Raw genomic sequence first — 27,832 nt, 5'->3', positions numbered from 1 at the left:
GAATAGATGGATAGGTAGGTAGATGGATAGATAGGTAGGTAGGTAGATGAATAGATGGATAGGTAGGTAGATGGATAGATAGGTAGATAGATAAATAGATGGAAAGGTAGGTAGATGAATAGATGGATAGGTAGGTAGATGGATAGATAGGTAGGTAGATGATAGATGGATAGGTAGGTAGATGGATAGATAGGTGGGTAGATGGATAGATGGGTATTTAGATAGATGGATAGATAGGTAGGTAGATGGATAGGTAGATGGATAGATGGATAGTTAGGTAGGTAGATGGATAGATAGGTAGGTAGATGATAGATGGATAGGCAGGTAGATGGATAGATAGGTGGGTAGATGGATAGATGGGTAGTTAGGTAGATGGATAGGTAGGTAGGTGGACTGATAGATGGATAGGTAGGGGGATGGATAAATGGAAAGATATGTAGGAAGATGGATGGATGGATGGGGAGGAAGGGGGTGGATAGGTGGGTAGGTAGATGGATAGATAGAAATATTACATTGTAAAATACCAATTATAAAGATTTGCGGTCACATTTCTGTGTCATACTCGCCTTAGTTCTCCTTTGGTGCATGACCTGGATGATGACTAATGAGTAATCATGACTGACATTTTACAGTAACTTGTTACCAAAACATACAAGGCACAAAATAACAACATTGTTTTGGGGAAGGGAAATTTTAGTTATCAGTCATATGTTGGAAGGTTCACTTCCCCTTTCATGTCTCACACACACAACAATGAACACAATTATAAACAACCCTAGATGATCACTCAGATGGAATTCAATAATAACAATTTGTTCATTTGTGGTGATAAATCATAGTGGCAACCAGACGTTTTCTCCAGCAATGCTAATGCAAAATGTGTCAAATTAAGAGCATAACAACAGGGGAAAAGCTAATCATCCCACACATTTCTCGCAGCAAATACAACTAATCATCTTTCTGATCTAAAATGAAACATTCACAGGCCTGTGGAGCATGTTGCTCATATTTATGTCTTGAGTGTCTCTGTGTGAGAAACAACATAAGGAGCGTTCTTCTGGATATGACGCTCTAAGCTCAGCTCCAATTCCTCCCAGCTTTTCTGCGTCAGGCTTTTCTGGCAGTGAAAGAAAGAGAGAGACAAATATTATTACTGCTTCAAGCATGAAAAATCCCAACACTAACAAACACAGACACGGCTTTCAACTTACTGACTGAGAGGAGTCAGTTCCTCTTTGTTTTGGATTTCATACTCACTTTGTTGTGCGTCCCTGTGTTTCTAACAGTGTGTGCTGCCGCCTGCTCGGAGGTTTTGGCCCTCTTGCTTTCAATTTGCTTCAGTTTTTGGCGCTCTTGTTGTTTCTCTTCGAGCTTCTTCTGCAGAGCCAAAACTGTCTCATCCTGAGATGCCGCCTGCCGAAAACCCAGCCTGGCTTTCCTCTCCTCTCTCCTGCGATATGCCAAAACTGTCTTCAGTGCGTGCTTGTGTATGTATCTGCTTCAGCCCCACATTTCTCTGCTACCATAATCAAGGCAAAGCGGAACATTTTCCTAACCTGATGGCTGCAGCCTGTGCCAGCGCTCTCGTGTGGAGGGTGATGGTGTCCAGCTGCTCCGACAGCAGCTGCCTCTTGTTCTGCTTCTCCTCTAGGATCTGCTCCCGTTTCTCCTGCTGCTCTGTTTGCTGCGCCTCCCTCAGGAGGGCCAGCCGCTCCTTCAGCTCCACCAGGGACATCTCTCCCAGCAGCTCGTGGCCTGCAGTCTGACATGGGACAACAAATTAACCATGATGACACAAGAAGTGTGTGAAAGTAAGTCAGATGATAGATTCAAGGGCATAGAGCTGTGTGTATATATGTGTATGTGTGTGTAGTATACAGGGCCCTAATGCTATGGATGCAGTCCATACACTGTCCAGACTTTTGTATCATGTCCCTGGTTAGATGGCATCACGCTTGCCTTCACTCACCTCTGTGTCATCAAAATTCCTGACTGTAACGTGAGGAAGCGATTCAATGGCGTGGATTTCTCGGATGATCTCAAATTTCCTGCTGAGCTCTGCTTGTGCTTCCTCTAGTGCTTGACGAAGGAGCTCTCGACTTTGCTCTGACACTTCTTTCACTGTGGAATTTGCATACAATTGTTGAGAATGAAAAGACAACCATGAAAAAAGTGATCAAGCGATGTCAAACAAGAAGGCGCACCTATGTTTTGCTTGAGTTTCTGTAATTTCTCTTTAGCTGTCTTTGAGTTCTTGTGTCCGTCTGCCACTTGTTGCACCAAGTCTCTCATTTCTTTTTCCTCCTGTAACCTTTTTTCCGCATATCTCCGCATCAGCTGAGCTGTCTGCAAGAAACAGAAACCATAAAGAAAGTAAATCCCTGTAAAATCACTTCTTTCAAGGTGTATAAAGAACAGACATACTTTTTTCAAGTCTTGTTACACGTTTTAAAGCGCTGTGTAATCTTTTATAATGCTTTCTCTTATCAGTTGTCGAGGGATGTTCACCCACCTCTGCTTTCTTCTGCTGAGCAGTCTTCTGGTTGCATTCCTTCAGCCGTGTGCGGGCTATAGCTGCCTCCTCGTAACTGATGCGTCCTTCAAGACGCCTGCGCTCAATCTTGGCCAGCTCCTCCTGAAGGTCCTTCTCACGCATCTCCTTTTGCCACTGGAGGAAGGACGAGGGCTCACGTGTCCCCTCCACCAAACGCTCTATTCTGGGTCACAAACACAAAGGAATGACTCCACGCTGTAAATAGTCCCCTTGAGCTTTTTTGATGTAAGGAGTCTAATTGAGATCAAGGTCTTTTTTGCAATAGAGACATTAGAACAACATATCCACAACTTCGCAACAAGACACAAAGCATCCATCAGTGATGATGCTGAGATGTATAATCCTACTAAAAGGGCAGTGATGAAGGAAGCAAACAGATCCTTTACGTATGTAAAAGTACTTATTCCACACTATAGAAATACTTCACTACAAGTAAAAGCCCTGCCTTGAAAATGTTATGTAAAGGAACAGTGTGTAGGATTTAGTGGCATCTAGTGGTGAGGACTGCAGACTGCAATCAGCTGAATCTTCTCCCATGTCCTCATTGTTCATGAGGTTTTTACCACGAGCTAAATTACTTGCAGAGGTCTCTTTTTCTCCAAAACAAATGGACCATGTGATTTAAACCAGAAAAAAATTCTGAATAAAGCAGTTTCACATAAAAAATTATTGTTTTTCTGACGCCAATCAGCTCGTCATGTAGGGGCTGCTAGCTACGGTGGCTGACACATACTCAAATTTTATGTGTAATTTCTGCCAATATATCCCCCTATTTTCCACACACTGGACCTTTAAAAAGAAGTATGTAAGTGTAATCAGGGAAATATATTTACAGAATCAAACGTCTTTGATGCAGAAAATTGTCTCCTGTGACTGAATACTATTTATATTATATCATTATATTATTATTATTCACACATTCATGCTAAAGCAGGATTTTAGCTGGCTGAAGTGGAGCTTATGTTTAATAATTTTGTCTGGGTCTGGGTAAGTTTAAAACAGAACATCATATTTTTTAAGATCCATGAAAGTTGAATTCATCTGTAAAGTAACTAGTTACCAGCACTTACAAATAAATGAGTAATAAGCAATGTAAAGTATACAATAGTTCTCTCTGAAATCACTAAAAATAGGTCAAGTATTGGCAGTGCTGTACCTTTGCAGCTCCTCCTCCACCTGACGGTTGTACAGTGCCCCCTGCCTCAAGATGGCTGCACTGTTGAGCTTGATGGGCCAGCTGTCCTTCTAACAGAATCCGAAAAAAACACATGCCAGTGGGTATTACATCTTGATATTCATCTCTGTCGTAGTGAAGACTGACCAGCTGAAGCAGGTGAAATGATAATTAGATCTCACCTTTTTACTGGAGGGACGTCCAGAAGAATGACATGAGCTGAATTTGAGTTTTGAATCCAAGTCCTCTTTAATCTGAGACATCACTCTCTGCAATGCAAATGATGGTTCAACAGAAATGTAACTTTGAACTGTCCACTGGTTCACTCAGTTGTTAAGGTTTCTCATTTGATCTACATTTTTATGTAAGTAAGCTTGGACATGAATTAAGCATATTACTTTGGAAATCTATGTAAAGCACAGAGAACAGCCCCTACCTTAGTGTGTTCAGACTTCTGTGGGTTTGCACATCTGAACTGTTTCACATTTGCCTCATAGAGCAGTTCCTATGGTGAAAAACAAATAGGGATGTCATTACAGAGGCATGTAAAGCTTGTGTAAGTGCTGCTGATATTAATATGATAGTAATATAGGCCAGGGGTGTCAAACTCATTTGTTACAGACCAATTTGATCTCACGTGGAATCGACCAGTAAAGACGTTGCATAATAACCTATTAATAAAAACACCTCCAGATGATTCTCTTTTCTTTGGTTCGTTCTGAAAATGTTAATCCATTTACAAAACAGATCATAAACCGCCTAAGATATCTTCAGAAAAATAAGTAGGCCTACAGTTTCAACAACATGTCTCAGTTTTTCCACATTCAGTCAGACCAACTACTCACTGTCAGTGAGTGTGCATTTTTCCATACATTTCCACCCCTGTGTGGTAACGCTGGCGTCACCAGACCAAACTATTCATAAACTATTTACATATTAGATTTGTGGCAGTGACTTGGCAAAAGGGTTCCACCAATATGGTTTTAAGATAGAAGATTTTTTGTGTTGAAGGTGTTGAGTGGCCATATTTTGTACAATATTCAAATCTTTAAATATGACCACAATAAGTATTCCTTGATTTTTAGAGCAGTTGTTCCCAAAAAACACTTTATTCTGGAGTACAGTGAATTTCCAGCACAGAGCTTTCATTCTGAAGTGCCATTTCCTACTGTACAGTGACTGACTAATGGAGAGTTACTTCACAGAAACAGCAACATTGCCAAACGCAGGTATGATGCTGAATATAATTAGTATGAACACTGTGTACTATACAAATACTATACTACACCAGTCCACACTTGATTTATACCTGTTGTCAGACACAGAGCTCTCTGCCTCTGTATTGTATATGTTGGTTTCTCTGTGTTTGATCTAACTGTGTATATGTCAGCTGTTAATCTACATCTACTCTTTTTGTCAATCTTGTTTTCTTTTATATTACATTAATATAACAGACTGTATTTTGCCTTTTAGGAGTGATCGCCTTTTTTGATGATAATGGTAAAAGCAGATATTGTACCTCAGTCTTTTGATGGTTCTTTTGTTTGATCTCCTCTATCATCTGCATCTCTTTTGGAGCCTTGTATGTGCTATTTGGTACCTATAAAACAAAGACAAAGTGAGTCAGTCACAGCCTCAACACAATATACAGCTTAATGACCCGTCTTGTCTGTAGCCTATAGGAGACATACAGAAACTAACTGTGTGACAATGTTTGAAGGAAATATTGTATATGACTGTAATAGGACTGACTGGTTTTGATTTTTCCTGCAGTGGAATGAGCTCAGGCACGGGCAGAGGTCGAGGTTTAGGTTTGGTCAGAGAGAACTCCTGGGGCTTCGTGGTTTTGATGGGAGCTTTCTTCACCTGACTCCCACGAGATATTTTGGCAGCAAGCTGGTCCATAAGAATATCCATCTCAGGGCGCCATCTAAAGGACACATATGCTTTTATTCCTTGCCTTTGGAAAAAAAAAAGGATTTCCTAAAAACAAAACTACTTTTCTCACCTTAGCAGAGGGCTGATCAAGTGTTCCTTCACAAAGGCAGCGTCATAGATACTATTCCATTCATCTTGTATCCACGTGGTGAGGTTTGTGAAGAAGAAAGTCAGGAACTACAGCCAAACACAGAGGACACATTAATGAAGCTATTGTTTGCTGGTTATTTCCAATGAAACAACACCACTGTGATCAGAGTTTCTTACTGTGTGCATCTTCTTGATGTCCAGAGATTTGACAATGCTGCTAAAATGCTGAAGTCCAAGGTCATCAAGACAAAATGTGGCGAGGTAACAGATAACTGAAGAACAACACAGCATTATAAACACATCAGTGGCAATCTTGAGTCAAAATTTGGATTAGAACATAGAAGTTTTAGTTTATTAACTTACTGACAAACTGGCTGCGATCACCTCTAGATAGGCATTTCCAGTTCTGGCCATAGAACACATTGATCACTAGGTCCAGTAACTTTTTGTGCTCAACGCATCCAGAAACGACATCAAGTATGAATTTCTTATGCAGAGTATCCATGTTCTGAAACAAATAGTAAATGAGACATTCAGGCAAGGGCGTAGGTTTCATCTCAATGTTTCAGGAGACACATAGTCTATGAGTTTGGGTGTCCTCTGCAAGAAAACACTTAAAGGTCCAGTGTGAAGGATTTAGTGGCATCTAGTGGTGAGGACTGCACACTGCAAAAAGCTGACACTTCTCCCATGTGTCAAGTGAGATCTCCTAGTTAAGATAATTTAAGTGTTCATAGTTCAGGAGATTTTCACTGTGTGCCGAAATATCTGCAGAGGTCTCTTGCTCTCCAAAACAAATGGCCCACACGCAGATTATATGAGAACCAATCCCTGGGCACATATATGCAAAAGGCCCCACCACCTATCCTACACAGAAGCAAGACACATGGACTTTTTAGTGGGGGTTTTTTGTGTGGTAATTGTGTGCCTCCCTGTGGTAGTTTTGCGTCTCTTTGCAGTCATTTGTGTCTCTTTGAGGTCATTTTGGGTCTTTTTTTGGGTCATTTTTTGTCTCGTTGTGGTTGTTTTGCCCCTTTTGTAGTTATTTTTTGTCTCTTTGCAGTTCCTTTTTACCTTCATGTGATCATTTTGAGTCTCCTCCTATTCAGTGTGTATTAATCTAAGTGACATTTTGCAGGTGATGGCCTGTGGGCCCGACTGAAACTCTGGGTCCCTGGGCTTGTGTCTGGTAGACCCATTCAGTAATACATCCATGAACGGATCCGGTGATTTAAAACAGTAAAAACACTGAATAAAGCAGTTTCACGTTACAGAACAGTGTTTCTTTGACTCTGTTTGGCTGTCACAGATGGCCTGCTAGCCCAGCACCTGCTAATATGAGCTCACCTATTTTCTCTGACAACCTAAGATCCAGATGTTCATGAGGTTTTTACTGCGAGCTGAATTATCCACAGATAATGTCTTCCTCTCCAAAACAAACAGACCTGCTGTGTAGTAGCCAGAATGTGTATGTAACCTCTGTCATTCATCATTTGTTAAGCTGCAAACATTCTTTTAATCACTTTCACTTGTGGCAGTAATTGGCACAGGTGTGGGTGTGGTTTCACATTATTTTACCTATTTGTTCACTGGGGTGGCGGCTTTCAGACAAAGAGGGTGGCTCCGATATTTGCTGTTGACTGTTATCACATAATGTAATGACACAATCACGTTATCACATCAGTAATATTTTGTTTTATCTAAATTTGCTTAAGTTATCTCAGCTGTTTGTTTAATAAAGCATCATAAATCGCAACTTTGGACTTAAGCATGGACTTTATTGAATGATTCATAATAAAGAGCCTACTCAGCCTCTTAGTGGCTTTTTTCATTGATAGTAGTTGCTACATGCTGTTTCAAACCTGTAAAAACATAGTCCGACACAACACAAAACAAAATGGCCCTATCTGTTTGTGTTTGGTTTGTCTGTTCTGGGCTACTGTAGAAACATGGTGGTGCAACATTGCAGACTCCATGGATGAGAACCTGCTCCCTATCAAGATATAATGGCTCATTCTAAGGTAACGAATACACACTGATTCTTATTTTCAGCTGATTATACTTACATTCAATTTCTGCCAGTATATCACTCTAAATTTTACACACTTGACCTTTAATGTTCTGCAATCTGGTGAATTTTTATGCACCATTTTGTGCCTTTTCTGCAACAATTTATGTTATAAATGTCTTTAATTTTAAAATAAAAGTTGTTCTAAATATTTAGGGGAACGTGTCTCCCTGCGTCCCCCCTGAAATCTACACCTATGCAACAAGCTGCATCAGGGCCCTGCTCTGACTCCACCAACCTGCAGGTGCTTTGAAGCCTCCTCAATGAAGTCATCCAAACTCTGTCTGCCAGTGCTGAATTGATCGAGCAGCATACTGGCCTCCTTGGCAAGTGATCCATAGCTTGATGCCATTTTATATCGATCTGCAGAAAGCTGGTGGAGATTGATAACTGTGGTGAAAAGATCTTTGCTGGCAGAAAAGCCCACAGAAACACAGTGCAGTACTTGTCCTCACTCCTCACGTACAGCCTATGGATTGTGTAAAAAGTCACATTTTACTTCTACCTGAGACAGACCAGAGAGGTTTCTATTAAAAGATACATACTGTAGAGTCATAGAAAGTCGCGGAGCGGTTTGTTTTCAGCGCGAACTGTTGCCATGTACAGTCGTTGCTTAGCAACACACAGGCGTAAACAGAAACGTAACCCAGCTTAAACACACAATATTAAATGAGATGTCGCTTACAAAAACAACAATCATCAACTCTTATTTGTATTAATGAGAGGTGCTTTTATTACAGGGTTGTTTTGTTCAACGTATAAACAACACTCATGGTTTTAATCCCTCGGATGCAGATTAACAGTGTGACATCCTGATCCTTTGTTGGCTGCCATAACAATAAATATGACGTAGCATATTGTGACGTCTGTGCGAGCCTTGCGCTGCCTTCATGTGCCGTGGGAAATGTTGCAACGAGCACATCAACGTGATAAATACAACAAAGACAGAGGAAATACATGCTGGTAATTAGATCCAGATTAAGACAGCAACAACACAAATACATGTTGACGGGAGAAGTGACTAACTTCACATCAGGGTTTTTAAGGGGTTTGTGTGGAAAAGCTGATTACGGAACAGATCACATGCAAACTTGGGGTTTTATAGTCTCACAATGCGTTATCTGATATCCTGCCATAATCTGATTATCATAAACTGATTTTCGTGAGCATGTAATCAAAGTCACTGGGTTGTCACTCTATGGTCACAAATGTAGTTTGGAAATATAAATAGGTTCAATATTTTGGTCTTCCATTTTTAACAGTGATTTGCCACAGACTGAGCTGTAAGAATAAACACTCAAAATTAAATCTAAGACAACATGGATGAGAAGAATTAATTTTAACTTTAACAGTGTCATTCCTGCTGAAAGCAAACTCAGCTATCAACTGTCTGCTGATGAACACTGTGTGATATTTTGAAGGCTCCAGAACAAGCGAGTGGACCTTGAGTTGAGATTATTTTGCCACCTCCTGTTTCCTTGTCCAACTCAGCAAACATCTCTGATGCAATGTAACTCTACGCAACTTGAATCTAAGTCACACGCTGCTCATAAATCTGTTTTGCTCTCTGTTACTTTGTATTCCTGACCTTAACTGTGCAGACTTTGTTTTCATATTTATCTGAAAGTTTATCTGTGCTGACCTCAAACCTTAATCCAAGACGTGCATATGAAAGCATGATTTTATGACAACACAACTAGTTTGGAAGCCAATCATGGTCGAGTCACGTCATCTTAATTTATAAAGCTCAATAGTGCAAATCACAAATTTGCTTCAAGGGTCTAATTTGCAATTTGATGTGGTAACTTACGTAAAAGATACAGCAGGTATGTACGAGACATCTCATGTCCAGTGGTCAAACTTTTGAAATTAAAAATATTCACAGAATCTAGGTTATTCAATGAAGGAGAAGTTGGTCTCGGTGTAATTTTAAGAAATATTTATTTGTAATAAGCATTGGGATGGTTGCTTTTGAAATGTAATAAGTAGCCTAATGTAACTATTTTAAGTACTTCATCAAAGTTATGTGACTTATTACATTTGATTACTTGCATAACAAATGTTTTAAACTATGCAATAATGCTGAAAAATGTCCAGAAATAGGTTTTGCCAAAAGAAGGCACTTATGCACGGTGGAAAGATGCAAGGCAACAGAATAAATATTATATTGTAGATAAAAGTACTTTACTAAAAATATAATTTTTGCAGATGTAACACATTTGTAATCACTGACAATTTGATGAGTAACTGTAATTTAATAACAATTTTATTCACATTAACTGAAACAGACTACAATTACATTTATTTTATAATTTAATTGCATGCAACCAGTTACATATAGGATGAAGTCAGATAATTTGGGAGATCAGGTAAAATGGGACAAATAAGGTATTTTTTTTTTTTATCTTGAGCTCTTTACATAGTAGCAGCCAGTCACCAAACACGTTATTACAATTTTTTTTTTTCACACATTTTTACAAAATTTGCTTTAAATTAATTATTTTCATTCGTCTTGCAGGGTAATCCATATGGCATGATGTTGATTTTCTCATTTTGATGTTGAGAGTACTGCAGCAATAAGGATATAACATCAGAAAATGGTTGTAAGATGTTGCATTTTATTAAACGTTTGACTTATAACCAAAACATTTTCACAACACACTTCATGATAAAGGGTTTTGAGTGAGTGTAGACAAACTATCACAAAGGAAACAGAGAGCAAAAGAACAGGGAAAGCATGGAAGAAAAAATAGATTTTAATGAATAGACACAGGTTATATTAGTGGTTTAATGGATTAATAACTGGGCTTGTAATTAGATTTGACCAGTTGAAAAACAAACATGACTGTCACACATTGTGCCTGAACATGTGGGGTTTCTTGATATGTTTGAAAGTCCAGAGTTTCTATTAAATTTTATTCATAGAAATATAGCAGAGAGCTATAACAAGTTATAAAGCTTACTCAATGTAGTACTTAGAGTTTCAGGTGTTTTTTTTTTACTTGGTAATCTACCAAAAAGTGTCCTAAATTACCTGACGTCACCCTGACTAGTTACTCCCCAGCATTGTAGGTAATTCAGTTTTTTTTTGTGGATTAATCATAACAGACACGAATAATAAAATTCGAGCATTTGTTTTATTAAAAATCACACATGAAGGGGATCTTTAAGAAATAAGCAGTCCCCCTGTAATGTTTACATGGTCTGTTTTGTAGCCTATGATCTGTCTGACCAGGAGCGGTGGGGAGCACTGTATTTGGGAGCAGCACATGAAGGCATCATTTCCTGGGAAAGTGGGAGGTGAATGTTGTCAACGTGACTGTCATCAAGTAACGTTAGAGGGGCAGAGAACAGCAGAGCCGTCGGTGCTCCGCTCGTCTGTATCGTCGGGACTTGGAAAGTGGCCGGGCGGGGGAGACAGGCAGCCAACCTCGAGATTCAGGGAAGATGGAAATAAGTCGTTGTTGTCGAACATCTCCTTTATGCGCTTCCACAGCCGCGTTGTAACGTTCAGGACAACTTACCGTACATTGTGTTTGGTACATTTAGCGTTTGGGAACCCAGCAGCCCGAGCTAGCTTAGCAGCCCTCCGCTGATAGTGTCAGACATACAGGTACAGGAGAGGAGAGGAGGGGTTGGTGACAAAGGAAGGTGGCGAGGTAACGATGAACCGCTTCCGAAAGTGGCTGTATAAGCCCAAGGTAAGTTATCTTGCACCCTCACGCTGTGTCAGCTCCGCAGTCAGTCATTTTTTATGCTTAGCTTTGGAGATAGCTAGCACAACAGCCGAGCAGTGTGGCTCGCGAGACTGATCACTTCATACAGTGCCACACATCTGCTAACGTTAGCCTGTGCTCCTGATGTTACACTGTGTTAACCAGCACCTATCCCTTTGTTGTTGTTGTTGTTGTTGTTGTTGATGATGATGATGCTTTTGTTTTCAAGCGCTATGCAGGGCTAACAATGTTACAGCCTAATAATGTACACTGAATTATGCTGACTGCTGCCTTCAGATGGCATTGTCATTAATTTTAGACATTGTTGAAGTGATTTTCTTTTGGTATTAAAGTCAAAAATTCATTGTAAAACCATAATGGTATAGTAGCAACAACAATAGCAGCAGTTATTATAAAGTAATAATAAAACAGTAATACTATAAATAGTGATAATGTCATTTTACAAAATAAGAAGTGGCATTTTGATAGAAAAGTAAATAGTTTATAGCATTTTAGGGCTGCGAGCAATTATTGTTTTCATTATCTATTAGTTTGCAGGTTATATTCTTAGTTATTTTATTATTTATTAGGTATAAACAGTAAAAACAAATGCCTAAATTGAGGTATTATCATTGCTTGTTTTGTCTGGAAACAGTCCACAGCACAAATATATCAAATTTACCATCACATCAGACAAAGAAAACCCTCTCAGCCGTGAAGCTGAAACTGGGTAAAATGTTTGGCATTCAAGCTTGAAAAATGACTAATTGATGATCAAAAATGTTTAGTTTTTTCTCTAAATGTTTAAATAAATGTCTAATTGTTTCAGCTCCGTTGCATCTGAATGGGTTTGCTTTGTTTGCTGATCATAGACATCACTCCAAACTGGATGAATTGTTGTTAAAAGCGAAACAAATCAAACGCCGCTCAGGCCCGGGACACGTCATTTGCAGGCAAAATCATCACCTCTGGGGTGAGCTCATAATGGATGTGCTGTGATTCTTTAAATCAAGCTCAGAGTGTGGAAACATGCCTGACACAGCAGAGGAAGTATTGAAGGCTTGATCGCCTTGTTAAATGAACAGTTTAATATATGCCAGCTGCAGCACTTTTTTAGTTTGAGTGGAGGTGAATATTTCTCCAGGGAGGGAATTCTTGTAACTTTCAGGTTTTAGGAGGAGGAATTGTAAAGCACGCCACTTGATGTGATGACTTGCACACACACAAAGCTTCAGTGTACTTTTTAATGCTGTATCATCATACGGCATTTCACTCAAGCAGTAAACAGTCAGAGATTTTGTGCCTAAGTTGGATTGAGGAACTCCTACCCTAATGGACTTCTTGAGAATTCTGACAGAGCTTTGCATGTTGTGATGTTTGACGTGGGTTTCCAGCATGTATGTACTCATCATTTCCCCGCCCCAATTATTCATATGCTTTACGAAAAGTTTTCTGTTTACTGGTGAGACTGAGCAAATATTCTATTGAAAACCACTTTTGGGAAATGACGCACACCACTTGTACTACACAGTATTTTAATGCAGCCTCTTCTGGAGGAGGGTGTACAAAAGGTTATTATTATTATCAACAGTGGAGCATTTATATAAAAACATTATGGAAATTTAAAAATGTTGAATTTCTCCAACTTTTTGTACTCAATTAAAAATCTTGACTTTTGATAAAGAGGCTGAAGGTGTAAAGTCATCTTCTTCAGTCCACACACCAGTGTTTATTAATGCATTCTTTTAGTATATTGGCATAAGAGCGGCACATAAAAGCTCATCATGTATCATAACTGCTGTAGATTAGTCTCAAAAGCTGATTTTTGTATTGATAGAAGCAGAAGAAAATGTAACACAGACGGCCTCTTAAACAAATTGGTGACTGTGATGTATTGTTGTGTTTCTTGGCTTAGAAAATTAAATTGTGTTAGCTTTATTTTTAGGGGGATTTAGTGGCATCTAGTAGTGGGATTGCAGATTGCAGCCATCTGAAACTTCTCCCGGTTAGAATTCCCTCAGTGTTGATTGTTCAGTAGGTTTTTACAGGGAGCAGAATTATTCGCAGAGGTCTCTAACTCTCCAAAACAAACAGACCAGGTGAATAAAACTGGTAAAAACATGGAATAAAGCTGTTTCACAATTCTCTAAGGCTGTTCGGCTCATCACAGACAGGCAGCTAGCCCGGCACCTGCTAACGTGAGCTCAACTTTTTTCTCTGATAACTAAGGTCCAGTCGTGCAGGAGGTTTTTACCGAGAGCTAAATTACACGCAGAGGTTACTGTAGAAACATGGCGGTGTAACATGGTAGACTCCATGGACAAGGATCCCATACCTATGTAGATATAAATGGCTCATTTTTGAAAACACAGTGATTCTTATTTTCAGGTGTTTGTACACTAAAGAAACCATATTTATTTCAGTATATTGTATTACTGCCTAGACATCCCTCTAAATCCTCTGCAGTGGACCTTTAAAAGGCTTGCCAGCATGTATTTCTAATAGCCTGTCTAAATTGACAAGTCAGTCTCTCTGATAGTAGAAGACAACTGCGTTTCAATGTCAAACAGTAGCAGTAATTGGGAGTTTTGCAACAGTAATGTCAGACTGGGATAAAATGAAATGCCTGTGATTATATATTATCCACCTGCTCCTCACCGCACACACACACCTGCGTCACTCCTCTTTTCTTTGTGTGACCATGTTTGCTGTCACAGCATTTCGGCGGTTCATTGTTGAGGTTAGGCCTAAGTGTCAGGGTTCACCAGAGTATTGTCACATTCATGAATGACTCCTGACTCTGAAGTGCTGAGCTATTACATCAGTGCCTTTTCTGCCAAATCAGAGCCATGGTAGGAATTAAGAGAATTACACATAAGTCTGTGGGTTTTAAATGATCAGTTCTGCCTCAAAGGAGTGAAGAGAAAGGCGCTAAGAGCCTCTGTAATTATGCCAATCAGTATGAAAAGACAACAGTAATGTAAGGAGCGTTCAGATCACTTTATGCTCTCTCTCTTGAACAGCAGCTACAGCTACACCAAGTCTCTTTTGCACAGAGAGAAAATATTTCTGGGGTAATTAAAATCTGTGCCCAACCCACATATTCTGGCATTTATAGTTGAACACCGCAGAGCATTGTCATTTTGCATCAACAGTAAGCCGTTTATTATTGAACTATGTTCTCCTGGAGACAGAAAAGTGTTGAATCAGCATGTTCCCTTGACTGAAGCGCAGCTATTGATATTTCCAGGGCTGCTCTTTACCTCACCAGATAAGTCCCACTGAGGAGGACTTTCTTTTGCCCCTGCTACACAATCCCTTCCCAGTGTATTGGAGAGTGGTGTGCGGCTCTGTGCAGGACATAATGTACCTGTCTGTTGTGCCTGACTCTGTCATCAAAGTGCCAACTTCTGGAGAAAAAGATGAATGTCTAAGAGTGGATTGTCCTGCTCTTCTGTAAGGCTGTAGGGGAAACGCTTTAATTGTCAGCCCACCCAAAGTAAGGATATTTTCCACATTCCTACGGAGCCTGTGAACTGGTTTAGCTGGTTTTTGTGTGAATAGTGAAGCTTTATTCCCCCAAATATCTACAAAGGAAATCTTACCGCTTGCTTTAGGTATTGTGTGGCTGCTCATTAGTCGAACTTTGACTGAACATTCTGCAGGGAAAAGTTTTACATTGGTTAAGAGGCTTTGGAAAGGGTGAACTCTGGGGAGAAGTATTCATAAAAATCTGCCTCAGCACACATCCCCACAGTCCCAAACAAAGAGAAGACCTGGCTCAGGTTTCTGAGCAGCCAAAATGGCCACTGTCTCTTTACCTCTCATTCATCAGCTGCAAACTTACGAAGTGACTGGTGGCTAGAGAGAGAGATGTCAGGAGGCTAAAGCTGTACACTTCCTCTGGAGCCTGTGTTCCTCTCGTGGTTGTTATTCCATCAGGCATTCAGGAGCTGACCTTCAGCTCCACACCACCTCATCTGTCAGTGTGACGGGCTCACAGCTCGCACCAGGCCGGGTGCTCTCACCTCCATCTACAGAATGCTACTAATTTGCCTCTCACTCCTTCCCCTCTCCCCACCGGACTGTGTAGTGCATGGGTAGCTGATACTTTCTGCGCTCCTCCTTATCGAAATGTCAAACACATATCAGTGTGTAACAATGGAGCCTGTTCACAAGTGTATGAACATGATAGTGCCAATCATTCCTGACTACTGTGATAAGGTGATCAAACATCTGACAGGTCGCTGATTTTTGCGACCTCAATTTTAGAAGAATATAATCAGATAAAATGGTCATCTTAACAGGCTTGGCCATAAGAAAAGTGCTTTAATTTATAAGTAGTTTTTAGTGTAACTTTGTAAATACACCTTTTTTATTTATTTGACCAGTTCCAGTTTTGTTTTGTTTTTTCACGTGATTTTATGTCAGAAGTATTAACAAACACATTAATTTATTCATTTAGTGTAGCATGAATATATAGCTTCAAAAGCTAATTTCCTCAGGATTTGAATAATAATATTTGTGTGTAACATTCTTGTTACGAACCTTTATCTTTCATATATGATAAAATAAGAAAGCAATTTCACAGGGGGTCTGCAGGTCCTTATAAAGTCTTAAAATTTCTTAAATTCAATTGTATAACGCCTTAAAAGTCATTTAATAGTCTTAAACTTGACTGTGTGAGGTCTTAACTGCTACAAACATTTTATCTAGTTTCATTTACACAAATTTTCATTTATTTTTGCGAAAATAAGTGAAGTCTTTCTATGTAAAAGTCCACATTTCTGATGTTACAAATCTTAAAAGAAGTATGATATTGTCATTTTACTTCATACTTGCTCAAAATGTAGATCAGCTTAACTCACTCTAATAACCATATTCATACATAACACCTGTACGTACTTCCTACCTGCAATGCTTACTTGTGATACTTGAATAAGTAAAACATGATTCGCTCAAAAAATGGTCCAAAATTTGGTTAAAAGGTGTTTCAAAAAGCATTAGATTTAACTGTCTTTTGCCACTGTTGTATTACAGTGAAAGTATAATATCTAGTTTCATTAAATCCATACTGGTAGTGTACACAGTAACAAAGCATGTGCAGTATAATGCACACCAATCCAATAAGACTGTATTTACAGCCCTAATTAGGGCCAATCATTATTTCCATTATCAACCTGTCGATTCATTTCTTGATTGATCAAATAATTAATCATTGTCAGCCACAAAATTGATGAAAATGCCCATCACAGTTCCCTAAAGTCCAAGCTGGCACATTCAAATGTCTTCTTTTCGTAGAGCAGCAGTCCAAAACTCAATGTATTCAATTTGCTATCCTAGAAGACCAAACAAAAAAACCCAGCAAATATTTATCGTTTTTGGATTTGTGTTTTTAAAAAAATACTTGGAAATGTATCAATCATTACAGTTGTTGTTGGCCTATTTATTTCAGCTCAAAATAAATGTTTAACTGATATGTATTCAATAGTTCAAGGTAAAATCTCATCAAACCAATGTTGCGAAATCATGTTAATAAAACACAATGAGGCATGTAAGTATTTATCATGGTCATAAATCATTGTCACGCCACCATAAAAGATGCCTTCGAGATGTCTATCTTCACTGTCAGAAAGAAAACTCGACATGTTGACAGCTGATGTTTTTGACAAAGCAACACTTTTTTTTTTGTACTTACCATCCACTCAGGAGCCAGTTTTCCTTCTGCTGCCAGCTGTGTGGGCCCTACTTAAAATGCAGCAGTTGAATTTGACTTTGAAAAGAAATGTTCATCTATGAAGAGGTGGTTATGACACATGGTTAAAACAGTAGTAATAGCTCTATATGTCGAATTAAAAAAACAACTAGAAGGTGTGGAGGTGGAGGCAGGGTCATGGATTTTTTTTTCCTATTTGGTTTTTAAAAATCTGCGACAGTTCGATTGAAAACAAGCACCAAGACATATTTTAGGTGTACATTGCCTTTAAATTGATAACCCATAAATTCAGTTGATGATTAACTTTTAAATACATTTGAAATTTAGTTGTTGTTTTTTTTGGATTGTAAACATCTAACAAAAACAACAACATAGATTTATCTACCTACCACTTAGAGCTGAAACAATTTCCAAAACGACAGAAAACTAATTGGCAAGTTTTCATTATCTGTGCAGATCGTTTCTGTTGGTTAATCAACCGAAAATGTCCAAGCATATTAAATGTCAGCATTTCCTGCTTCTTTTGTTAATTGTAATTTGAATATCCTTTTATTTTGGACTGTTTGTCAGACAAAATAAGTGATTTGAAGACATCATGGGCATCAGACATGGGCATTTTTCACAATTTTATGACTTGAAAATAACCTAATCCTTTGCACTGCTCCTCTTTAAATACCCATTAACTCAGTTTATACTTAAACTTTAAATTACTATAAGTAAATTTAGGTGCTTTTTCCCAATTAATAAATAATCTTGTACAAAAATATAAAACTGTAGATGAATACCTCTCATGTATATTTCCATCAGAGCATGACTCTTCTTCTTTAAACATGTTTTGTCACAGTTCTCAACAACTGGTGAATCATGGGCCTTTCAGGGCTTGGAACAGGTGTTATGGGTAGGGTCAGTAGTTCTCCTTATCTTGAACTACTGGTATGTTAAGAAGTTGTGATGTCACTCAAGAAGGAGTACAAGGTGCAGTTTTTTCCCCCACCCACATTCAGCAAAGAAGAATATTTGAGTCAGAGCCAATCAGATGCAGAGTAGAGGCGGATCTTGGCAGAATGTGGGTGGGAAAAAATGCTACACAAGCAGACAGACCTGCCAAATGTCAGGCTCACCAGTGCCACCAATGAAAATATTTAGCAGTACTTGACAGATATTTGGTTGCTTGTACTCTTTTGCCCTGTCTGGTTGTAGAAGGTTCTGCTGTTGGTTACGTGATTTACCTCAGCTTCTAGTTTGCCCTTCACTTGTCATTTATCACTACCCTGGTTTGTTTGTGAATATTGCAGACGTGCAGGTGGGAGAATTGAGAGCAGGTGAAGCGATTAGAGGCTTGTCTTTGCAAAGTTGATTCTGCACTGTTGGCACGGAGTTGATGGAAGAGGGATGACTGGCAAACTGCTGAGCAGTGGCCAGCACGGCTTCATATTTAGCCTTGTTTCTGGAGTTCTTTGTAGACGTCCCATTCTGCTTACCCACCAGCCATGCGGTAATTGATTTGGTGTCAGCTGCCGGGATTTAGAGAGCTGACCCTAGTGCAGATCGAGACAGCCCAGGCGATTGAAGGCCTTTTTAAATTCATTGCAGGATTGGGGAATCAGAGCCCACTGTCCAAGGTGTGGGGAAGCGATGATTGAAAGAAAATAGCTGTGGAAGAAGAGTGAGATTTAAGGGTACCAGGGAGAATCAGATTGTGCCGGTATGGACTGAGAGGCTGCACTCATTTCTACATCCAATTTCTTAATGGTAATAATGGGCACCCTCTCTGATCAAAGGCTTTTTAAATTCCCCTCTTCACTGTCACTGATGATAAACATAAAGCATGCATTCAAGGTGCCCTTTGTCTATATTATGAGTCTGATTGTTCTGGGAAGAGCCAGCAAATGAAATGCCACCCCTCCTGCTTTGGCCTGTGTCTTATCAGCAGGGGAGAATGGGAGGGAAAGGAGGAGAACAGTGGGCCTGTATTTTTTGGGATTAGATTTTGGCCTCAGATACAGTTGGCAGGAGATAAAATGAGAGGATGTCTCTCTTTAGCAGCTCTAGTGTTTCTTCTCGCTGGATTCTAGTGCTGGGATGATAAAAAATCCTGAAGAGCTGATAAAATCAAACAAGATTGTATATTTTAACTCATATTTTAAGAGAAAATTGCATGTATTCAACACATGTATAGTAAAATATGTCTGTCATCATCCTGTAGTTTTCATGTGCCAGAGAGGAGAGACAAAAGTGAAGTCAGAAATGTCTGACTGATGCATAGTATTTTTAAATTTGCTTTTTTAATGAAGGAAAGATGGTACAGATTACCATATCCATGCCATGTGGAAAGATGGAAACAGATTAGTGCCACTTGTTTGTTATTTTTGATTTTTTATTTTTTTGTTTTTGTTTTTGCATGTTGACTTGCATTCATTTAATCTCCACAGACAGCAGTCACAGATGTGTGTTTACTCACACACGTACTGTTGCTGTCCACAGCTGTCATTGTGTGTAATTTGGGACAGCCGGGGCAATGCCAGCTCTCAGTCACTGCTTGTAACAATGAAAGGTATGTGGATAGAATTAGCCTGACTATGAGTCATGCACATCCTCAGCAGTGAAGCGGGGATGTGGGTCAAAATTGCAGGGAGGAATCATGACAGGGCATAGATGAGTTTGTTTGAGTTTCATTCTTAAATGTTTGGCATGCCAGTATTTCACTGTTGCAGGTGTTTTTGTATTCAGACAGGAGGCATCTCCACAAATCTTGCCATCTCTTTAGCACACTCCATGAAAAATGTCAGGTTGTTGATTTTGTACATCTAAAATTCACCTACCCCTCTGTAGCCTCAATTTAACAGCCAGTACTTGATTGTATAACCAGATTATTTCTTGCATAAGAACTTCACTGCAGTTGCGAGGAAGAGGCGTGTCCCCACATGTAACCACATTACCATCAGGGGATCCTGGACAAGACTTGTAGCCACCTAAATCCTCTGCGCCCCCCTGTGTCACCTCGGCCTGTCATGCTAGACCATGTGCCAGGCACATGCACAGGTCATTGCTTAGTCCAAATGCCAGATTAGGGCAGCCCTCTGAGAGGAGACAAGCACACAGATTATGCCGTCAGTGCAGATGGGCAGACCACTCTGAATATATTGAGTCAATAAAGGGAAATGTGCGGTCTGCTGTGGATCTAACTTTCAGATGGTTAGTGCAGACATACTCCTCAGCAGTCTGTGATTAGTACCATTAATTTAATTGCACATTTATTTAATAGAAAATCTGAAACTGTCTTAAAATGTGAGCAATTTTAAGACAGTTTGAGTTCATGCCTGTAAAGTCACCATCAATAACTCCGAAGCTGCAGAAAGCAACACAGAGGTGAAGAAAGAAATGCCTGCGAGCTGAACATGAAAGGAATGACTCAACACAACTGACTGTACTTCAGCGTAACACTGCATTCTTAGAAAGGTTATACTTTTTATTCTGCCAAACTTAATATAAATAATGGTTTAGGAAGTGCCTTGTTTGTTACCAAAGCGATTGGCTCGCTCTTGCCAGGGCTTTTATGCTGAGTCCTGAATAATAAATAAGGTGATGAACTGTATCCGGCTGCTTTTTTGCCAGTCTGCCAACTGACTGGATGAAGCAGAGTGAACTGGTTTCCCCCCCTACAATACTTGCCTCTGATCCTTGGATGGCAGCCAGAAGGCAGCAAATTGAGCCTGGAATAGAGTATGGAGGGCAGAGGCAAGGTTTCTCATAAGTCCCTTAAGTGGGCTCAATGTGCACGCACCGATGCTATGGACATTCATGAAGCATTAGCCTGACGGCCTCCATCATCCGCACAGTCTGAATAGAAATTAAGCCCAGCATCAGCCGCTCAAGGAGCGAGCTGGCTGATGAAAATGTTGATGGTACAGCAGCAGGCAACTCTCAGTAACACGCTTCAATAAGAGCTGAACTGTTAACGCCTGTTATTGATTTAATGTTAAACAAAAGGGACAGAAATTTCACTGAGTCACTGTGAAACGATGTGATTGAGGGGGCTTAACAGTAATTGTCACTCTGGGTAAAGTTATGGGAGCCTAATAGTCTGAAATGATGGGTTTGTGACCGCGGTGGGTAGAGTTTTTGAGTCATCTCAAAGAGAGGGCACCCAGGACAACTGACAGCAGGAGTATAACAGGAGAGTGGCACGCCACAGGGGACAGGAGCTGAATCTGCTGAATCATTTCCTCACTTGCGCAAGGTAGAGCTGTCATTGGTGATGATGACACAACTGGCAAGTTCAGGAGTCCGATCCCCGGGTGTTCACACACTTAGTTTTTGTTAAAGCCTTAAAAGAAGGTGTTATTTTCCAGCTCCTTAATTTGATTGTTCCTAGTCATTTTCTTCTTTTTTGTCACCACATTTTTTTTCTCAGTCTGGAGGTATATATAGCTGCATTTTTTTTTTTTAAATAGTTGCAAGTTACTGTAAGGCCGCATCTTTTTTAAGCATTTACTCAAAGGCCAATACTTTACTCTGTGCCAATCTATGTTATGTAACCAGACAGTTTGCCTTTTTTTTTGCTTTTCAGAGTCTCACATCACCACTGACTCATTGTCCATGTAACAGAGTAAATATTACCTTTCAAGGTTTTAAATTTTACTTACGAACAAAGGATTAGTCTGTAGTTTATCACTTGTATCACCCCATCTCTCAGGGACTGTTAGCTAGAGGTGTTAACTGAGCTGAATTTGATCAGATGTTGCTTTCACTTTTGCCGTGACCCAAGATTTGGTTGAGCCAGCTGTTAGAAAGCTAGTTTAGCTAGTAAAGACCTTTGTAATGTATAAGTGAGTTGCCAAGAAACATCTGGTGTCAAATCAAAAGCAATCAACTGGGAGGCCAAACAGTGTACTAACTCAACTGCCAATAATGGTTGCAGAGATACTGGTTTCAAGGTATACTATGATATTAAAATTGACCGTTATCATACTGTGTACATTTGCTTATGGTATTAATAAAAAAATGGATGGAGAATCCCAACTTTCTTTTTGTTTTTTCAGCAGGGAGACTTTTTACACATACTTCCATTTAAAAAATGGTTTTAATCTTAGCAACAAAACATTTGTTCAGCCAAAAGTAACCTCTCTGGAGTGCCCACTGGCTTAGTGGGTAGAACAGGCATCCCATGTGCAGGGGCAACTTCCTTGCCGCAGCAGCTGCGGGCTTGATTCCAGCCTGCAGCCCCTTGCTGCATGTCGTTTCTCTCCGTCTTTAGCACTTAGACTGTCCTATCAAAAAAAGCCAAAAAATAATAATTAAAAAAAACTTCTGATTTCATTCCTTTAAGGGTCATTGTGACTGATAATAATAATGATTCTGTAATACTGTGAAACTGCAATATTTTCATTGATGGTTTTCATACCATGAAAATCTCTACCGTTGCAACCCTACCGCTAATCTTTTGTAAATGATAAGTTTGACTTTATTTTATTTATATATGCACACATGGAGAAATATTTGTATTTGAAGAAGTATTTCAGACTTTTCATAAAACTGGACTGTCTATGCAATAAAAAGATCTGCAACTGCTTTTGGCAATGATGCTGCATAACCAGAGAAAATGGAGGAAAAAGGGCTTTGGAATTTGCTTTTGCTTAAGAGGCAGAAAATCTAAAACTACCAGAATGCAATGCACCACACTGTACCAATAAACGCTCCTGCTAGTGGGTGACGTAATGTGAGCTTAGCTGTTTTGACACAGGAAACATTATGGCAGCTGCCGAATAACAAACAATCTTGATCTATAGTTTAATGGTAAGCTAAAATATGTTTTTAAAAACATTTTTTGAGAAAAATAGGCAACGCAGTAACACAATCTGTCTTCATATTTGATCAGCGCTGCCTATTTTTACTGTTTGATCTGTGTTGGTCAGTTTTTCAGTTTTTTTTCCCTGTGTTTTTACAGTAAGGCGCTCACTTCCTGTTCACAAATTCTCGTATTACAGCCAAACAGTGCACTAAAATATGTCTCTATTTCAGGCGATAAGTAGACAATACAGTACTTTTTGTACTCTTTTGTACTTGACGGGCATATGAAAATGAAAAATACTACAGTATATTGATTTTTGCACCTTATTTTGCTGCTTGTTTTACCGGCTAGCTTAATATCTGGAATCAGCTAAGAACAAGATCAAATCACTTGTTGCCAGATCTTTCAAGAGTGTGCTGCTGTGAAAGAGACGGGTCTCAAACAACGTTTATTTTCTCCTTACATGTTAGTCTGAAAAATGTAAATTTTGTGTCAGAATGTTTGGAAGTTATGTGGCTCGTAAATGGGTCCAATATTTACTTCAGTTACGATGGGGCGAAAGAATCGGTCATAATGTGCGCTCACGTTCACTTCTCCCATTGGAGTGAACAGACTCTCTTGTTTCTTAACTGTCTCTGGTAACAGTTAAACCTGACAATTACAATACTAGGTGCAAATATGTAGTAACAACTAATCTCTTCCTGATCTCAGTAGTTTGTTTGGTTCACTCTATTTCAACCCATTCTGACTTTCTCTTTTCATACCTTTTTGTTCTTATCATTAATGATAATGATATCAATGATTATTCCAAACGTATTGACAGAGCAGCTCAAGTGTCGCCGCCTATCTAAAAGTACATCTACCCGTCTTGAACATTGCCTTCCTTTGACTTTTCCCCCTTGATGCAATACTGTAGGAATGTTCCCTCTTGTGTGAGGAATGCAGCAGGAGGAGGCTATAGGATGGCGTCTGTCTCAAATACTTCTTTTCTTCCTCCGTCAGCGTCGGCCTATATGCTCCAGAAATCTCAAAATGAATGCCACCAGTCTGTGGGCCGTGCTGTGCCTGTGCTAGAAAAAGGTCTTTCACTGTCTCCCACTCCTGTTTCCTGTTTGGTCATCATGACATTTATATCATAGACTCGCTCATTGTTGTGTGAAGTCCAGTCAAATCTGGTGATATCATTGCCTGTCTCACTATTAGAAGATTAAATTTGCATGTTATGATAAACACCCAATTTTTTATGGTGAATTTGTATGTTTTCTTGTCTAATTAAGATTTCCTTTGTGTTCGTTTCCCATAACCCTACACATTCACAGAAACACACTTAAATGTATTTCTGTTGTAGCAACGCCAATACAATGATGACAATTACTATTTACAGCCTGCTGATTATTTTTTGTCTTGCCATAACACTGTGGCTGCCTATTCCCATTCTTCACAGATTATTTATATATCGAGCATGTGTGTGACCTTGTTAACAAAGAACACTTGAGAAGAGTGTGAAATACTAACTATATTTGCCTGCTGTAATATAGACTCAGCTGCCTGTTCTAGTTTGGATTAGATGCTTTCCCCCTCCAATTTATTCAGTAAACATGACATGCCACAGATGTTAAAATTCACACGCATGAACATAATGTGCAGGAATAATATTGATTTTGCTCTGTGGTACAAACTGGGTTTTATGTCGACAGATATCGGCCCTACTGGAGTGTCCTTGAGCAAGAAAATAAGTGCCAGTTTGCTCTAATCCAGCGTTGCTGTTCTGTAACACACTCTAGGTCAGCTCTGATTTACTTCTGGGCATGTGAAAACACAAATATTTCACAGTAAAGGACCATACTTGCTATTTTAAATATTGCAACTGTGTTAACACCCCAAAAAGGATGACAGTCACAAAAAATAAAGGATGTCAAAATATATCCCTCCCCATCTTTAGTATAATTTTGTGGCATGTCTCAGTCCTCCAAATAACCTTTAAAATATAAAATATGTTTTCACTCCCTTTCACAGTAATAATGCGACAAGTACCCCAGCTGTAGGTTACATCTCTGTGTTTTCTCCTTGCTGTTTGTTTCATTATTAATGAGAGAGAGTGAGGGAACAGCACCATGTATCATATTCAGAGAGAGAAGCGAGGGCCCACGGGGAGAGCATCACGCAACAGGAAGCACTGCAAACTTAAGGGAAAAGGTCCTGTGAGAGGTTTTTGGTAAATACCAGTATTCAGTTTGACTCTGCGAAAAAGCATTTCCAGACAGTTGTCGTGTGTCAGGCAGAACGATCCTGTTTACGGGCGTAGCTCTCCCCTTCTTCCAGTCTGCACAGTCATGCTGTCCTTTTTAAGCTGTACCGTCAGTGGGTCCATGTGGTTTGTGATGATGCACGTCGGCATGCGGTCGCCATTTTCAAAACCATTAACCTTTCGATCAACGTGAACCCTCCCTGAGAAGTGTGTGTGAGTGCATACAGTGTTTGTTGGTGTCATGATTCAAAAATTGGTATCTTTATTGTGAAATTTAATTGCAGTTATTTCATTTTGGATAGGTCTTAGCGACACAAACGTTTGCATTTTTTCATGCATCCTACCTTGTGTGTTGTTGCTGTTCGTGCACTTCACACAGCAGTGGAGTGATTTGCTGTGCTGTGCTGTTCAACCCCGCCACACACACTGAGGGGAACACGGTGGGAGATAATGACATAAATCCTCTACCAGGGCCAGCCTCTCTAATTACACCCACTCTTCTGGGGAGCTTTCACACTATATTAACCTTTGTTAACTCCTCTTGTCAGGGTTAATGCCATTTTTTATCATTTACCTTCCCGTACTTGTTGAAAATGTGTTTATGTGTATGAATGTGTATAACCCATGCCTCGTGTTTGCTCATAAATCACCAGACTACCTTGGCAAATGGGAGAGCAATCTGTTGTTAAGCTGGCCTATACAACGCCCTACTTACCTGATTTTATTTTTGTCCCTACAAATTTGAAGTATGTTGCTATTGCCTTGACATGACTGCTCTTTCTACATCACACCATCTCAGCTTTGTGGTTTATTTGCACAAGATTACAGTTTATATCCCAACAGCAGAAGGTGAATAAAAGAGTTCACTGTTTAGTGTATACAGAGTGGGTGAAACTATGCTAATACTCCACCTGTTAACACCAAAGTGCTGTAGTAGCACAGTGTTGCTGTAACCAGGAGGCTTGCAGGACATAATACGTAATTCATGTGTTTACTTGCTCACAGTTAGAGAACCGCCAGGCATCAAGCTGGTTTTCTGGAGGCTGCAGCTGTCCATGCCTGACACTGTAGTTCACTCATGCAGAGCTCTAAATAGTGTACACATTAATTCCCCCAAGCACTATACATGGAAACTAGTGTAATGAATGAACACTCACATCCTTCCTTTAGTGGACCTGATGACCAGAATAAAGGGATAGTTGTCATTCTGTATTGTTGCAGGATTTCCTTGATGCCTGACACCAGTTACTAAATTTTGCAGCAGAAATTAATAATTGACTCACCTTATGAGATCAACTAGTAGGTTTAGGACTTGGGGGAGTTTGTCCATATCTGTCACAGTTTAGTATATTTTCAGGTTGTCCTGGCCTGGCCCGTATACTCTGTTTAGAGCCAAATATAAATCTTGTTTGTTTATATATGTGGTCATTTCCTCTGTTTATATTTTGTTTAGAGATGCAAGGTCGGCTCAGATGATTTCACGGCTGTTGGAGCTCTGACAGTGTTTGTGTCCACAGCTTAGGAACCAGTTAGGAAAGGGCACTCAGACTTTTTGCTCCGCAGTGCTTTGCTGTGATTGGAGTGAAGTTCACTAAATCAAACATATTCAGAGATATATTAAATTTGATTGCTTGGTTTCGATGCTGGTTAACAGTCCAGCAACTGCAGCTCGAATGAAGCGGTGACAGTGTGTCTGTGGCTGAGACTCACAGGATTTGTTAAAACAATAACAAAATAATCATTTTTGCCTTGTTAAAATGATGAGGTTTAAAAGTCTTACAGCCAGAATAGTAACTGATACTCACTTACCTGTCTCCAATGTCATGCTTAGGCTACATGTAACTTAAAGAAGAGTCGGACTGTTTAAGAGAATACAAATCTCTGGTTTCACTTTTTCAAATGAGAATATTTTCAAGTTTCTCTAGTCTTCTGTGATAGTAAACAGAATATCTATTAGTGTCGGACTGTTGGACTGACCAAACTTGACAAGTCATCTTATGCTTTAGGGCATTGTGAAGTTTATTTTTCACCATTTTGACATGTTTTTCGACTGAAGAACTAATTGAGAAAATAATTGACAGGTTAATTGATAAGAAGAAAAATCTTAAGTTTCTGCCCTGGTTTGAAAATCCTGTGTGTTGCTTCCTGTACTATACCAGTATTAAAAATGCCCTCCTAATGTCCCTTTTTGTGTTTCTGTGCAGAGGACGGACCCTCAGCTTCTGGCCCAGTTCTACTACGCTGATGAAGAGCTGAATCAGGTGGCCACTGAGCTGGACAGCCTTGACGGCAGGAAGGACCCTCAGAGATGTACCCTGTTGGTCAACCAGTTCCGCTCTTGTCAGGTCAGCAGGGAGAAACCGACAAAGTCATCATCTGTCTGTGCCTTTCATTTCCCTAAGGATACATGTCAGTCTTTGTGAATTAGTGTTATTATTTCATTTGTCATTAATAATACATATAAATAGCCCTGCAGTTGGAATAGAATTAAAAACAGGATCCCAGTATTTAAAGTCAGGTGCTTATATGAGCATTTA

At 39.6% G+C, this 27,832-nt stretch overlaps 2 protein-coding genes across 4 annotated transcripts in view; one reads left to right on the top strand and one right to left on the bottom strand.

Moving 5' to 3' along the window:
- Positions 1–35: 35 nt before the first annotated feature.
- On the bottom strand, positions 36–8,414 carry cfap99 (cilia and flagella associated protein 99). Its single transcript, XM_049597136.1, has 16 exons — positions 8,370–8,414; positions 8,063–8,197; positions 6,120–6,264; positions 5,934–6,028; positions 5,737–5,843; positions 5,481–5,658; positions 5,248–5,328; positions 4,165–4,233; positions 3,911–3,997; positions 3,711–3,799; positions 2,513–2,717; positions 2,205–2,346; positions 1,970–2,121; positions 1,557–1,762; positions 1,258–1,450; positions 36–1,117 (listed from the first exon to the last, which is right to left on the bottom strand). The coding sequence occupies exons 2-16, from the start codon at positions 8,174–8,176 to the stop codon at positions 1,010–1,012; spliced, it is 1,971 nt and encodes a 656-aa protein (XP_049453093.1). The 5' UTR covers positions 8,177–8,197; positions 8,370–8,414; the 3' UTR covers positions 36–1,009.
- A 2,745-nt stretch (positions 8,415–11,159) lies between these two features.
- Positions 11,160–27,832, top strand: part of zfyve28 (zinc finger, FYVE domain containing 28) — a 28,193-nt gene continuing 11,520 nt past the window's right edge. For all 3 annotated transcript variants that reach the window (XM_049596492.1, XM_049596491.1, XM_049596490.1), the window contains exons 1-2: positions 11,160–11,525; positions 27,500–27,640. In XM_049596492.1, coding sequence (XP_049452449.1) covers positions 11,490–11,525; positions 27,500–27,640 — 177 coding nt within the window. In that variant the 5' untranslated portion in view covers positions 11,160–11,489. The remainder of the gene's footprint in view (positions 11,526–27,499; positions 27,641–27,832) is intronic.

The sequence above is a fragment of the Epinephelus fuscoguttatus genome, linkage group LG14 (genome assembly GCF_011397635.1).
Source record: "Epinephelus fuscoguttatus linkage group LG14, E.fuscoguttatus.final_Chr_v1".
NCBI lineage: Eukaryota > Metazoa > Chordata > Actinopteri > Perciformes > Serranidae > Epinephelus > Epinephelus fuscoguttatus.
Note: the sequence above shows the minus strand (reverse complement) of the source record. Positions and strands in the feature narration are given on the sequence as shown.

Excerpts from the sequence above, each read along its gene's own strand:
- cfap99 (XM_049597136.1), bottom strand. The coding sequence starts at position 8,176 with ATGGCATCAAGCTATGGATCACTTGCCAAGGAGGCCAGTATGCTGCTC. Across the intron at positions 6,265-8,062 it reads AGGCTTCAAAGCACCTGCAG|AACATGGATACTCTGCATAA; the intron begins GTTGGTGGAGTC and ends TATTTGTTTCAG. Across the intron at positions 1,451-1,556 it reads GCACAGGCTGCAGCCATCAG|GAGAGAGGAGAGGAAAGCCA; the intron begins GTTAGGAAAATG and ends GGCATATCGCAG.